The 13,880-nt window shown below is 38.9% G+C and overlaps 1 protein-coding gene across 1 annotated transcript; it reads right to left on the reverse strand.

The window, feature by feature from the left end:
- Positions 1-298: 298 nt before the first annotated feature.
- LOC130456223 (cAMP-regulated phosphoprotein 19-like) lies at positions 299-11,107 on the reverse strand. Its single transcript, XM_056809895.1, has 2 exons — positions 10,992-11,107; positions 299-689 (listed from the first exon to the last, which is right to left on the reverse strand). The coding sequence occupies exon 2, from the start codon at positions 659-661 to the stop codon at positions 320-322; it is 342 nt and encodes a 113-aa protein (XP_056665873.1). The 5' UTR covers positions 662-689; positions 10,992-11,107; the 3' UTR covers positions 299-319.
- Positions 11,108-13,880: the final 2,773 nt, after the last annotated feature.

Below are 13,880 nucleotides of genomic sequence, written 5' to 3' on the forward strand. Positions count from 1 at the left end.
GATGAATAAAGAAAGTCAAAACAACGAAACTGTAAAACTTGCTCCTTATTTGCTGGAACCAGTTCTTTACTGAGGGACAGGCAATATATACATTTATTTTCTAGTAGATTACTTTACATTGCTCTGACATGTCAGTGCATTGTTCAACTAGTCCAAACTTCTACAGTTTATTATTAAAAGTTTATTCCCTTAACAATAGAAGCACAAACTTCCACTATTTTCAAAGCTGTCAGTCTCAATAACTTAGTGTATGGAAGGGGGAAATGCCTGTTTGAAAGAAATAACAAGAATGAAGTGATTCATGAAGTTCAGCTTTTAATCAGCCAGCCAGCTTGCTAGCAACAAGGGATGGTTTCCGCTGTGGAAGATCCTGCGGTGTAGGAATGTGGTCACCAGTGACCTCTGTTTTATCAGGAGCTGCTGCAGTAGAAAGCTGCTTGTTCTTTAGCTTTGCTTTAGCCATGTTGTAATCCCCAGAGTCAAAATATTTTTGTCCCTTTTGCAGTTGCTTCCTCAAGAAATCTGACCCCCCAGATTTTTGTCCCAGATGAGGATACCTTGCTTTTAACTTTGCTTCTTCTGCTTTCTCTGGGCTGGTTACTTTATCTTCAATTTCCTTTTGATCCTCAGCAGAGGTCGCCTGGGGGATCTCCGCCGACATTGCGCCCTTTCAGTCAAATGGGAGGACCCTGAAGGAAAGGAGATACAAACGAGCAGGGTAGAGGAAGCCCTTACAGCAGCCAACAATGTTCCCCAGAAGCCACCAACCGAGCCGGGTTCAGTCCCCTCTGCCTCCTGCTCCCACCCTCCAGCCCGCTCTCTCTGAGCACCAACCGCTGTCCACAAATTATACTTTAAAAGATATAGGATAGCATATATCTAGATATGATAAAAATTGTTACATTTTAATAAGAATTTTATATACACATAAGGCATCAGACAGTTTATTTTTACTCAATAGTTAAATGTTATATGGTTTGAAATAGGAATAAGCATTGTACTTATGGTTACAAATTTAATTAATGGCTAGAATTGTTCCCTTGTACAAACCTTTTGATACCTGTTGCTCTAACTTTCCTTCTCACAACTCAGTCCTTAGCATAATTGAAGATATTAGTGTAGCAGATAGATTAAGATTTGTGATTCTTGGAAGGGAAAGTGGTAAATAGAATAGATAGATTATGTTAGGTACATAGATTACATTTAAGGTAAGTCACCTGGGATCAGGTTGACACCACACTAAGAAGACAAAATCTTTGAATGGCAGAGACTGGAGGAAATGCAAAGGTTTCCATTCACGATGGGGGATGATTTTGAAGGTTTAGAATCTTGAGGAAAGAGGTGATTCCAAGAAAAGGCAGTTGATCTCTTTCTCTGAGTTGAGACAGCAAAGGCCAAGGTCTGATCAGAGAATGTATCTTGAGCTATACAAAATCTCATTGAACTTAATCACCATTTCCCCCCAAGATACCAAGAAGTGTGGCAGAAACCTGAGAAAAATAAGAAACAGCCTAACAAGATCTCACACAGCTCCTGTGACACCCTGGATCTGGACATTGGCATTGCTATGACAAAGACCAGAGGTCACAAACTCGACTCTCAACTGTGGAGAGAGAAAAAGGAAGATTTAGACAGATAGGAACTTTCTTTATCCTCTTTCCTCTAGACCCTAACTTTCAGACATCTTCCTGTTTACCCCTGACCAGAATTGTTAGAATAAAGCTTTGTCATTTATCCTAAATTGATTTTCCTTGTGAGTAAAGAGAATAGTTACAGTGGAAGAGGGAAAGAACTGATTTCTCCCTCATTTATAATATCAGTTATTAGAGGGTAGTAAAGGCAGGGGATATACTTGAAGAAGACTGAAGGGGGAAAGCCATCTCACCCTCCTCCTACCTTTTGAGCATCAATTCTTACTCTATAACACCAAAACCAACCTTCTAATACAGAACCCTTCACATTTCAATTAGAATGATACTTTAGAAAAAATCCTTCTTCATATAGTGAAAAAGGCATTCAAACCCCAGATGCACCCCAAGTGGATTTCAATTTCAAAGATCATTAGGTTTGGATCAGAACTTCTCACTAGAATATTAGTAAATACCAATGTTGCCCTCTTGACAAATTCTCAAAATTCTCAAAAACATATAATATGAAATACTATGAAATGCAGTTGTGCCTTTCCTGGTTCTGCATTCAGGAAGTTAAATCATTTTAGTTCTTCCTAGTGAATACATACTTGTCCTTAATCCTTGTTTTTCCTTTGAAGGTGCTCAGCACAATGTTGATGCTCTGACTTGTTCACTGTAGTCTCCTGTTTGTTGCAAAATTGTCATGGGATTAGGCTTTCAAATTTGCCCCAGACAAAAGGATGAAATCATCATTGGATTTATTCTGTTTCCTTAGTAATGTTGCTGACAATTTCCTCTTGCAAGTCCCAAAAAAGCATCAAAGTATTCTTGAGAAATGATTGATTTTTTAAATTTAAATTAGTTTATTTACTCAATTTAGAACATTATTCCTTGATTACAATAATCACATTATTTCCCTTCCACCCCTCCATCCACCCTTACCAAAGCCTATGCACAATTTCACTGGGTATTGCTTGTGTCCCTGATCAGAACCTATTTCCATGTTGTTGATGTTTGTACTAGGGTGTCCTTTTGTTTGTATAATATTGGGATTAGTTGTTCTTTGAATGTTTGATAAAATTCATTTGTGAATCCAAAAGACCCTGTGGATTTTTTTCTTAGGGAGTTCTTTGATGACTTGTTCAATTTCTTTTTCTGATATGGGGTTGTTTACGTAAACTATTTCTTGCTCTAGTAGTCATGGCAATTTATGTTTTTGTAATATTCATCTATATCACCTAGATTGCCATATTTGTTGCCATATAATTGGGGATAATAGTTTTTAATGATTGCCTTAATTTCCTCTTCATTGGAGGTGAGATCTCCCTTTTCATCTTGAATACTGTCAATTCAGTTTTCTTATTTCCTCTTTTTAATTAGACTGAGCAGTGCTTTGTCTATTTTATTTGTTTTTACAAAGTACAAGCTTCTAGCATTATTTGTTAAATCAATAGTTTTTTAATTTTGAACTTTATTAATTTCTCCTTTGATTTTTAGGTTCTCTAATTTAGTTTTCATGTGAGGATTTTTAATTTGTTCACTTTCTAGTCTTTTAATTTGAATGCTCAGTTCATTGACCTCTCCCCTCCCTATTTTGTTAATAAGGATATAAATTCCGCCTCCCCACCCCCAAGTACTGCTTTGGCTGCATCCCATAGGTTTTGAAAGGATGTCTCATCATTGTAATTTTCTTCAGTTCTTTAACTAGCCAGTTTTGGAAAAATCTTATCGTTTAATTTCCAATTAATTTTTATTTACCTTTCATGTACCCTAACTAATTGTTATTTTAATTGCATTGTGATCTGAGAAGTTTGTATTTATTATTCCTGTTCTTTTGCACTTGTTTGCAATATTTTTATGCCCTAATACATGGTCAATTTTTTTGAATGTACCATGTGCTGCTGAAAAGGTGTATATATATTTTTGTCCCTATTTATTTTTCTCCCCATGTCCACTAACTCTAATTTTCTAAAATTTCATTCACTTATTTTATCTTTCTTATTTATTTTTTGGTTTGATTTATCTAGTTCAGATAGAGGAAGGTTCAAGTCTCCCATTAGTATAATTTTTCTATTTTATCCTTGAGCACCCCTAGTTTCTCCTTTAGAAATTTGGATGCTCTGCCATTTGGTGCATACATATTGAGTACGGATATTTCCTCATTGTCTATACTGCCTTTTATCAGGATGTAATTACCTTCCCTATCTCTTTTAACTAGATTTAATTTTACTTTGCCTTTGTCAGATATCATGATTACGACTCCTGCCTTCTTTTTGTCAGTTGATGCCCAATAGAAGTGGCTCCATCCTCTTACTTTCACCCTATGCATATTTACCTTCCTCGTGTGTGTGTGTTTCTTGTAGACATCATATGGTAGAGTTTTGGATTCTAATTCACTCTGCTACTCACTTGCATTTTATGGGTGAGTTCATTCCATTCACATTCAGTCATGATTACTATCTGTGTATTTCCCAGCATTTCGATTTCTACTCCTTTTCCTGCCTTTTCTTCTTTCACTATTTCCTTCTACACTAATGTTTGTTTTCAGTCAATTTCCCTAGTTCCCACCTTTATTTTACTTCCATTTTTACCCACTCCTTTCTTATTGCCCCCTTATTTGCTTTGCAGTCTTTGTAAAGCTACCCCCCATCTTTGCCCTCCCTTGTACTACTTCCTTCCCCACCAGGCCTTTTCTACTGCCCTTTAAGGCACAAATATATTCTCTGCCCCAATTGATTGGATTGTTCTTCACTATATTGGTCAATTTCAATGCACATAAAAGCTGAGTATTCCCTATCTCCAACCTATTTATCCTTCCAATATATTAATATTCCCCCCCTCCTGCCATGAGCTTCTTTGTGACATAAATTTACTCCCTTTTGTTTCTTTCCCCATTTCTGTTAGTATTAACCTGTTAAGTATACACTTGTATATGTAGTTATGCATACATATGTCTATATACCTATTTATTTCTTGTCATTTCATTCTATAGAGTTTGTCACTGTTCCCTCTAAGTGTAATTCTTCTGGCTGCCCAGTTGAAAAGAACAATTTTTAAGAGTTACCAATATGGAAATAGGTTCAAATCAAGAAAGCATGTGATACCCAGTGAAAATCACTCATTGGCTATGGGAGAGGTAAGGGGGGGGGGGGAGAAAAGAAAATGATCTTTGTTTCCAATGAATAATGTTTGGAAATAACCAAATAAAATAATGTTTAAAAACTTAAAGACTGAATTTCATCCTTGGCTTTTTGGTCATTCCTTTCCTTTGGGTCTGATTTTCTTTGGAGGTCATCTTTCATCTCTGCCTCATTTTCAAGCTGGATGATTTTGGCTTTCAGAACACTATCTTCTGTTTCCACATGACTTATCTTAGTTTCTAAATTCTTTTCCCAATTGTCTTCAGCCTCTTAATTGTGTTTTGAATTGCATTTTGAGTTTTTCCAAAGTCTGTATCCAATTCCCTAGGATTTCTATTTAATTACTTGCCTCCTCCTGTGTATTGTTTGTTCTTGCTTCATTGCCTGTGCAGAAGCTGACAATTGTAATTTCTTTCTTTTTCTGTTGTTTGCTCATTTTTATCCCTTCTTTGCTTCCCGTATTTGTCTATGCTCTTTTTGGGTTTTCTGTCAATTTCCCCTCTTGGAGCTTTGTCAGATCTCTCAGGGCAGTCTCTGAGCTAATTGTGTTGAAGGCTTTTGATTGGATTAAAGTCCAGCAGTCACTGAGGGAGCAGTGTAGGAACTTGGGCTTCCCTGAGCTGTGAAGATTTTTGATGGGATTATGTTTATCTGGGTTGGGTTGTATATTCCCTAAGGCCAAATCCTCCTGGAAGGCTCTTTGCTCCCTCTCCAGCTGCTTCCCCACCTGTGTTTGATGCTCTGAGCCTTGCACAACCCTGCCCACAAGGTACAGCCTCTAGACAAGCACCTTTGCTCACTCAGAGGTTCCCACTGCCACTGGAGTCTTATTTCTATGGGTGGGGACAGACAGGTTCTGCCTTCCCTGAGCTCTGAAGACTTTTGATGGGATTGAGTTCAGCTGGGTTGGACTGGATGTGCTCAGAGGCTAAAACCTCCTGGAAGGCTAGAGCAATATGCCTTTGCCCCCCCCCCCCAAGGTTTCCACTGCTGCTGGGGGGAATGGGTCCTGGGACCTTCTCTCTGCCTTTTCCCAAGCCCAAGTGTTCTCAGATTTCAGCTTTGGAGCGGGGGGACATACCTTTTGAATTGAGTCCAACAGGAGGGTTCTCCAGCTTTGTCTTGTTGTTAGGTTTGATTTTTCAGTCCCCTAGGAGCATTTAGTTTGTGGTTGGTAAGGAAGGGCTTTCAGAGGTCTGAGCTATTGCTGCTCCTAAGCCACCATCTTGACTCCCTTCAGAAATCCTTGATTTTTAATCACATGGGTGATGCATTTGTAAAATACAGTGGGAAAAGGTGCATTCAAATACACATTTTGTTATTGGCTCTGTAACTCCAAGCCATAAATTGAAGTCTCTGTATATTGGCCTAAATTTCTCCACTTTTCCTCTTTGACCTTTTAACAACCTAAGAATCATAAAGGGCAGTTTTGAAATGATTAATCCCTTGGTCTTATATTTTTAACAACATGGCTCTGGAATTTAAATCGGAATTTATTAGATATTATATTCCTGGTGTGGTTTTGATTTTTTTTCTTAGACTAGGCAAACTCCATGGGATTATGTTTGAACTCCTGTGATATCTTTTTCAAAATTTTCAGAAATATTTTGGGTTTTATTTCCTTTCTTCAGAGGGATGATTTTCAAATGGCACTTCAAATAATAGGTTTTTCCAGAGACATTTTGAGAATACACCAAAATCTTATCCTTTGCATTTCTATGTCAGTGTGATGCATCTTCTTTCACCAATGATATCATGTGTGTTTTTTGAAGGAATATTAAATCTCAAAATAAGGTCCTCTCCAATGTGCTGAATTTGGAGATAAGAATCCTCAGTTTATATCTGCTCATTGCAGTTAGAAAAATCCATTACAGGCAACATTTTCAAGCCAGGAAGAAAAAACCTTGCTTTTTCCTGCACTGGAAAAAAGGCAATCCAAATCCAGCAGCACTCAGAAAGGATTTCAATTTCAACGATCAGCATATTTGGATCAGAACTTCTCATCAGATAATTAAAAAAAATTGTACCACAATGTATCAGTCTCTGTGTACAATGTTTTCCTGGTTCTGCTCCTCTCGCTCTGCATCACTTCCTGGAGGTTGTTCCAGTCTCCATGGAATTCCTCCACTTTAGTATTCCTTTTAGCACAATAGTATTCCATCACCAATTGAAGGGCATCCCCTCATTTTCCAATTTTTGGCCACCACAAAGAGTGCAGCTATGAATATTCTTGTACAAGTGTTTTTCCTTATTATCTCTTTGGGGTATAATCAGATAATTTTTAAATGCCAATGTTATCATCCGAATTTCAAATTCCACAATCACATAATGTGAAGTACCATGAAATGTGATTTTGTTTTTCTTGCTTCTGCATTTTAGGAAGCTAAATATAATAGGGGATGGAGAAATTGTTGCATGTTGCTTTTTCCTAGTGAATTCAGATTTCTCCCTAATCCTTTTTGTTACTTTGAAATTCAGGTAGCTACCTGTATTGATAATCTTATTGTTGGATTGGAAACTCTGATGCTCTGTCATCCAATTCTATTGGGATAAGGCTTTCAAATCAGTCCCAGACAAAAGGAGGGATTTTGGATTGACAGTATTTACTCAGTAATAGAGGTGACATTTGAATCCCAAATTCTATTCCCTTTCCTTCAGAGAGACAATTTACAAAATGACACTTCAAATAGGCTTCCCCAGAGACATTTCGAAAACACACCAAAATCTTATCCTTTGCATTTCTATGTCAGTGTGATGCATCTTCTTTCACCAGTGATATCATGCGTGGTTTTTTTTTAAACCCTTACCTTCCATCTTGGAGTCAATACTGTGTATTGGCTCCAAGGCAGAAGAGTGGTAAGGGCTAGGCAATGGGTGTCAAGTAACTTGCCCAGGGTCACACAGCTGGGAAGTGTCTGAGGCCAGATTTGAACCTAGGACCTCCCGTCTCTAGGCCTGGCTCTCAATCCACTGAGCTACCCAGCTGCCCCCATGCATATTTTTTGAAGGAATAACCTCAAAATAAGGTCCTCTCCATAACAACCATTGATATAAATGTGTTGAATTGTGTAGCTAAGAACCCTCAATTTATACCTGCTCAGTGCAATGAGGATCCATTACATGCAATATTTTCAAGACAGGAGCCAGAAATCATCATTATTCCTTCACTGGAAAAAGGCAATCCAAACCCAGCAACATTCCAAAAACATTTCAATGAATCAGAACTATTCTGGTGAGATATATGCAAATACTGCTGTTGACCTCTGGATTTCAGTTTCCCACAATCACATAATTTTAAATGCCATGAAATGCAGTTTTCCCTTTCTTGCTTCTGCATTCAGGAAGATAAATGTAATTGGGGAAATTGCTGCATGTTTGTCACTGATTTGGGGCCTGCCCTGTTCATTTTTGATTTTTAAAATTTATCATTGTTTGTCCTTGAATGTGCAATGAAGTATTTGAAATTTCTCTTTTCTTATTTCTTGCACTTAAGATTCATGTAATCAATATTAATATTTTTTATGTTGCGATAATGTAAGTTTAACATATATATTTACTCTAATACCCAAAAGCTTTAGACTTTGGAAGCTTTCATTTATTGACAAATATTATGGGAATGGGATTAATATTTTGTCTGCATTCTACATTCTGCCATTCTACATGTGTTCTTTAGGAGGATGATTTGCAACATGTTGCTTCCAACTGGCCTCCTAAGAGACAGATTAAGCACAGACTAAAATCCTGTTCTTCACATCAGGGATTTAAGAGAAAGAACATATTTCTATGTCTGAGTGCTCCCTCTTCTTTCAGCTGTGATATCATTTGTCTTTTGAATTAATATTATGTGCCAATTTATGGTCCTCTCCAGTTGGATTTACTAGGAGATGTAGGAATAGGAAGATTTCTCCAAAATCCTTCCCTAATTACATTGATAATCCTGAATGCAAAACAAGGAAAGGCAGAATTGCATTTCATGATATTTCACCTTACATTGTGGGTGCTTAGCATAAAATTCACCATCTACATTTGATCAGGGGATCATGGAGAAGACCATATTTAAGGATATAATGTTCATTCAAAAGACACAAATATCCCAAATGAAAGAATTATTAAAAAGTAGAAAGAAAATTCTGATTGGTGAGGTAATCAAATACCTGGCATTGTTTTGATGTTTCCTTTGACTAAGAACACTCATTGCCATTTTGTTTTAACTTCTCTTCAAACCTATTTTTTTGAAATTGTACAGAAAAAATTCTACTTGTTCTCCCTTCAGAGTGATAATGTGTAACTTGCTTCTTCTAATTGCCTTCCTGTGAGAACAGGGGTAATTGTTTATCAGTTAGATATGAAATTTTGCTGGGAGCCATCAAAGACCAAGCTGTTTGATGCAGTCACATGTGGATGGAAACACCACTGAAACCCACTAATAACTTTCCTTATTAACACTCCCTTATTATTGGAATTGCTATTATTATTACTCTTACTTATCCCCAGAAAAAATAGATGAAAGCAATATGCTTGCAGGGTTATTACAGGTGTCCCACTCTGTTCCTCCAAGATATCCCACTTACAAAATTAAATCTATACCCATTTAGATAGGCCCCTCTTTACTATACATAAAAACTTCTGGCAAATATGTGCTCTGAATTCTCCAGCCTATAAAAGGGTCATGTTGATTCTACCCTCTGATCCTAAACATAGCAACAATGTTTCATTGATTATCTCACTAGGCTTCCTATTTATTGTTAGGTTCCATGGAAACATGAATTATGAGAATGAAACTGTGTGCCAAGTAGAATGATCAAGAGGGTATAAAATAAAACCAGACCTCAGCCAAGGTGCAGCAGTTTATCCTGTGAAACCTGGGCTGCAGATCCCACCTCCAAGACCCCTATGGGAGGCTGCCCCACTCCACAGCAAAATTGTAGCTAAATTTACTTTTGCATGAAGCTTTTAATTAGAGGGTTGTTTATTCTTATTTCATCTTGCAAATTCTCTTTGAGTCACCAGCATCTATGATTAAATCTGGTCTCACACTAGCTGTGTGACCCTAAGCAATTAATTTATTCTCATTTCCCTCAGTTCCTCAACTGCAAAATGAGTTTTAGAATCAAATATAAGTATTTAGGTACCCTTACCAAGAAATCTTCATGAAGAGTTATGAAGAATTGAAGATGACTAACTAAATAACAATCATAAAAGAACAGAAATTTAGAATTTGTGGACATCTCCAACCCAGACTCTTGCACCTTTTTTTCAGAGAGATGCTGCTTCTAGCAGTTAATGGAAAAGACAAGGTTTAAGGTCTTCCCTCTACATTTCATTCCAACACTGAACAAGTCTTCAAATGAAAGCATAATACTGTAAGAGCAGGTTACCTTGATTTTAGGAAAGCATTTAACAAAAATCTCGACTTATTCTTGTAGAATATGCATTGCTTTCAGTTTAGACTATATTGTGCCTTCCCCTTCGCCTACTTAAAAAAAACAAAACTTATTCTTCTACGTGACATCCCTCTTGCTTATATCTCATCCTACTATTTTCCTCTGTGAAACTAAACTCCCCTGCCTGGGTTGAGCCAGGGGTCAGAGATAAGGTACTAAGTGCTTAGGCTAGATATTTTACCTTATACTCACTCTGATTTCTTATTCTTTCTTTCAACATTTTGTAAATAAGTAAATAAATCTCTTTGGAATAATATAAATTTGTGGCAACCACACTCTTAAATAATCAAGTCCAATCCTTTAAAAAATAACCCCTCACCCCTTACACACCACTAAAAACAGTATCAGGAAGAATGCTTAAATTGGAAGAACTTGTCATCTCCATCTCTTTTTTTCTAAATATCCTAGGGAAGGCAAACTAGGAAGCACCTTCAATTTATTTAGAGTTTTAAAGAACCATTTACCATTTCTAAAAGGTAAAGTGACTGCTGGATGACTTCAGTAACACTAATTAAAGACCAAATAAATCGACAAGACTGTGGTAAAAGTAAATCTATTTAAGTAACTTAAATTTGTAATAACACTAACAATATTGACTTACCTTATATGGAATAATATTAATTTCTATATAATATTTCTACATAATCTAATAAATATAATTTCCTTGTAATACAATTTCTATGTAATATATCTGATATTAAATGAATATATCTATGTAATCAATTTAAAAATAGCCACATAGAAAATAAAATAAGTGGAATACTGTGGTATCTTACCAGCTATGAGAAAGTTGAAAATATATAGTCACCAACACTTTTCACCTCTGCTCTCAAAAAAACCACAACTGAAATGTCTGCCCACACTTTGAACTGGACGCTGAAACAGAAGTAACTTTGGGAAAGCACAGAGAAAATTCTCTTTCAGAACTTAGAATACTGGGCATTCCACTATGTAATAGGTGCTATTGTTGAGCAAAGTATCTTCTCTCTGTAGTCAATAGTTACCCAAGAAATAGAACTTTTGATAATGCGCTGGAAATTTAAAATAACTATAGAAGTTATAGGAAACTGTCTAAAATAAACTAGAGGAAATTCAACAAATCCTCCCTAGAAAACATTTGATATGCACAAATAACACTTAATATTGCTTTATAAATTTTGGTATCATTTTCAAAACAGAAACTAAAAGATTAAACCTAATTATATGATGAAAATATAATCCCTATGATATTGATCTCTTCCTAATTCCTATAGGAGTCTTCACTTAATTAGTATAATTCCATTACCAGCAATATTAGAACTTTTAAAATCCCAATATTACTCCACATTTTAGATAACCTAGTTCAGTATATGTTAATGACTACTTAGTAAAGACAATTGTTATGACAGTTTTTGAATATAAAATAGATTTCTGTTCATTCTTTTTGAATTGGAAAGAACAAATTCTACATTCATTTACATGTGGAAAATAAAAAAAATTGAAAATTCAAGAGGATGAAATAAAATGGAAATTCATCAGTTACTTCGTTTATCCTTTTTCCTTTAACGTGGAATGCTGAGTGCCATTCCCTTGGCACTGCTCTTCCGCTAACGCTATGCCAATGTGGGGGACAGAACACCCTTTCTTCAGCGATATGATTTAGAACAAGTTGTTTCCAGCCATCCGGCAAAGAAACCCTTGGGGCACACTCCCCCATCCCATCCTTGGCATTGCGTCTTTTGAAAAGAACACGCTATCCCACAATTTGGTCCTCTCCAGGAACACCCATTGAACCCATGGGGCCGAATTCCTCCGCCAAGCAGGTGCAGCTGGGAATCTCCAAGCCTTAGGTCGAGTCCTCGCTGAAATCGCCCCACATTGGGACCATTTTTGACCTTTCCGCCTAGCCAGCAGAGCCGCCTCTTTTGAGAGGTTCATCCCTAGAGTTGACGGGGCCGTAGATCCAAAGGCCCCGGAACAACTACGTGAATTGGACAGAGAGTGTGTCCTTGGCGTAGATTTCGCACAGGGCATGCACGATGAATCTCTCTGGGAACGTGCTCATCCTTGGCCTCAAATGGTTCTGGCTTCGCCCCTCGTTCTTCAGTGGGACGGCGGGGAACACGTTGTTTCCCACCATGCTGCAAAGACACCCTCCTGGCACACCCGCAAATCCCAACCTTGGCATTTCTAGGAACGCCCCGCCTCTTACGTTCAGCCTGGTGGTACCTTCGGTGCCTTTCAAAAGAACCTTCTATGCCACGATGGGGTCCCCAGCACGAACGCCCATTGACACCAATGGGAACCAAGCCCCCACCACGTCAGGCTCCACATTGCAATCTGAATGCTCCAGGAGAGGCCATATCCTGAAATCCCAGGTCTGGAAACTCCCTTCTTCCTCCCCTGGAAGTACGCCACGAAACCCGGAAACCCCAGAGCTACGCTGGGAGATTTCCAGCGCCAGGATCAACCACGTGGCAACAGAACTTTTTTCCTACCGACGTTGGAAAACAATCACAGGAGGGGCCATACCGATCTCGAAGCACGTTGACCTTCCGTGGTCCGGCAACCAGGATTGGGAGTGTTTGCTGGAGATAGCCGGCTCTCTTGGATTCTCATCGGAAAGGCATAGCTGGCTCCAATCGCCCTGGCACCTTGGGAGAACAGTGTTGACCCTGGGACGTGGAGAATTTGCCGCCTAACGAGCCAACGCCAGCATCTTGGAGGAATACTCCAATTGCAAACCTCAGGCAGTTGCATTCTTAAGCTCCACTCGAACCCGTGCGCTGTATCTATCTCCCAAGCCCCACGTGGAGTCCCTGCCAACTTGGCCTCTATGGGTCCCAGTGTCCTCCTTGAGATTTTTGCCCACACCCAAAGCCCTGCCAATCATCTCGGACACTTCTGACAGATCCCTGATAACTACGGCAGGTCCTTATTCCATGAAAGGGGAACTTGTATTTGAATGATGCTTACATCACTCCTCCTGGAGTGGGTTTGAGTTTTTCTTGCACACTGACTGTTCAACGAGACTCTCTTGGATCTCCTCTTCCTTTCCCGCTGGTTTTTCTTTGTTTTTTTTTTTTTCCCCAGAGGGTGCGGAAAGAATCGGGCTTCTTCTCTCCTCCTTCTGTGGTCCGGGCGCCATGGAAGAAGTGGTTTCCAGTAATCCTGGAAAGAGACACTCCCGGCACCCTCCAAAATCCTATCCTCTGCCTCTCTAGGAACGCTCTGTCTTCTTTCACCCCGTAGATACCTGAAAACCGTGGTGCTGAATTCCTCCACCGAGCACACGCAGCATCTTGCTCCACATTTTGCAATGAGAGGGATCCAGGAGAGGCAATACCTGCAGCGCGGCAGAACTCCCTGTCTTCCTCCCCTGCAAATATGCCACAACAAGCCCAGAGCGACACTGGGCGGATTTCCACCTCAAGGATCATCCACCTTCCCACACAACTCTGAAGAGAGACACTTGTAAACAATCACGGCCTGTGCAATGCTGTTCTCAAAGCTGCTTGATCTTTCCTGCTCCTGCGCTCAGGGCATTCAGTGTTGGGGATCCTCCCCCCCACCCCCGAGAGCCGAGAGATTGGCCCCCCAATCCCTGCTGCATCCTGGAAGGAAGGGTGAACCCTGCTGAAGCTGGCAGTAATGTAACTAAAATCAGAAGGGAAGGGACAAATTGG

This window comes from Monodelphis domestica, chromosome Y, assembly GCF_027887165.1.
Source record: "Monodelphis domestica isolate mMonDom1 chromosome Y, mMonDom1.pri, whole genome shotgun sequence".
NCBI lineage: Eukaryota > Metazoa > Chordata > Mammalia > Didelphimorphia > Didelphidae > Monodelphis > Monodelphis domestica.

What these genes read in the sequence shown, in the direction of transcription:
- LOC130456223 (XM_056809895.1), bottom strand. Translation starts at nt 661, where the DNA reads ATGTCGGCGGAGATCCCCCAGGCGACCTCTGCTGAGGATCAAAAGGAA.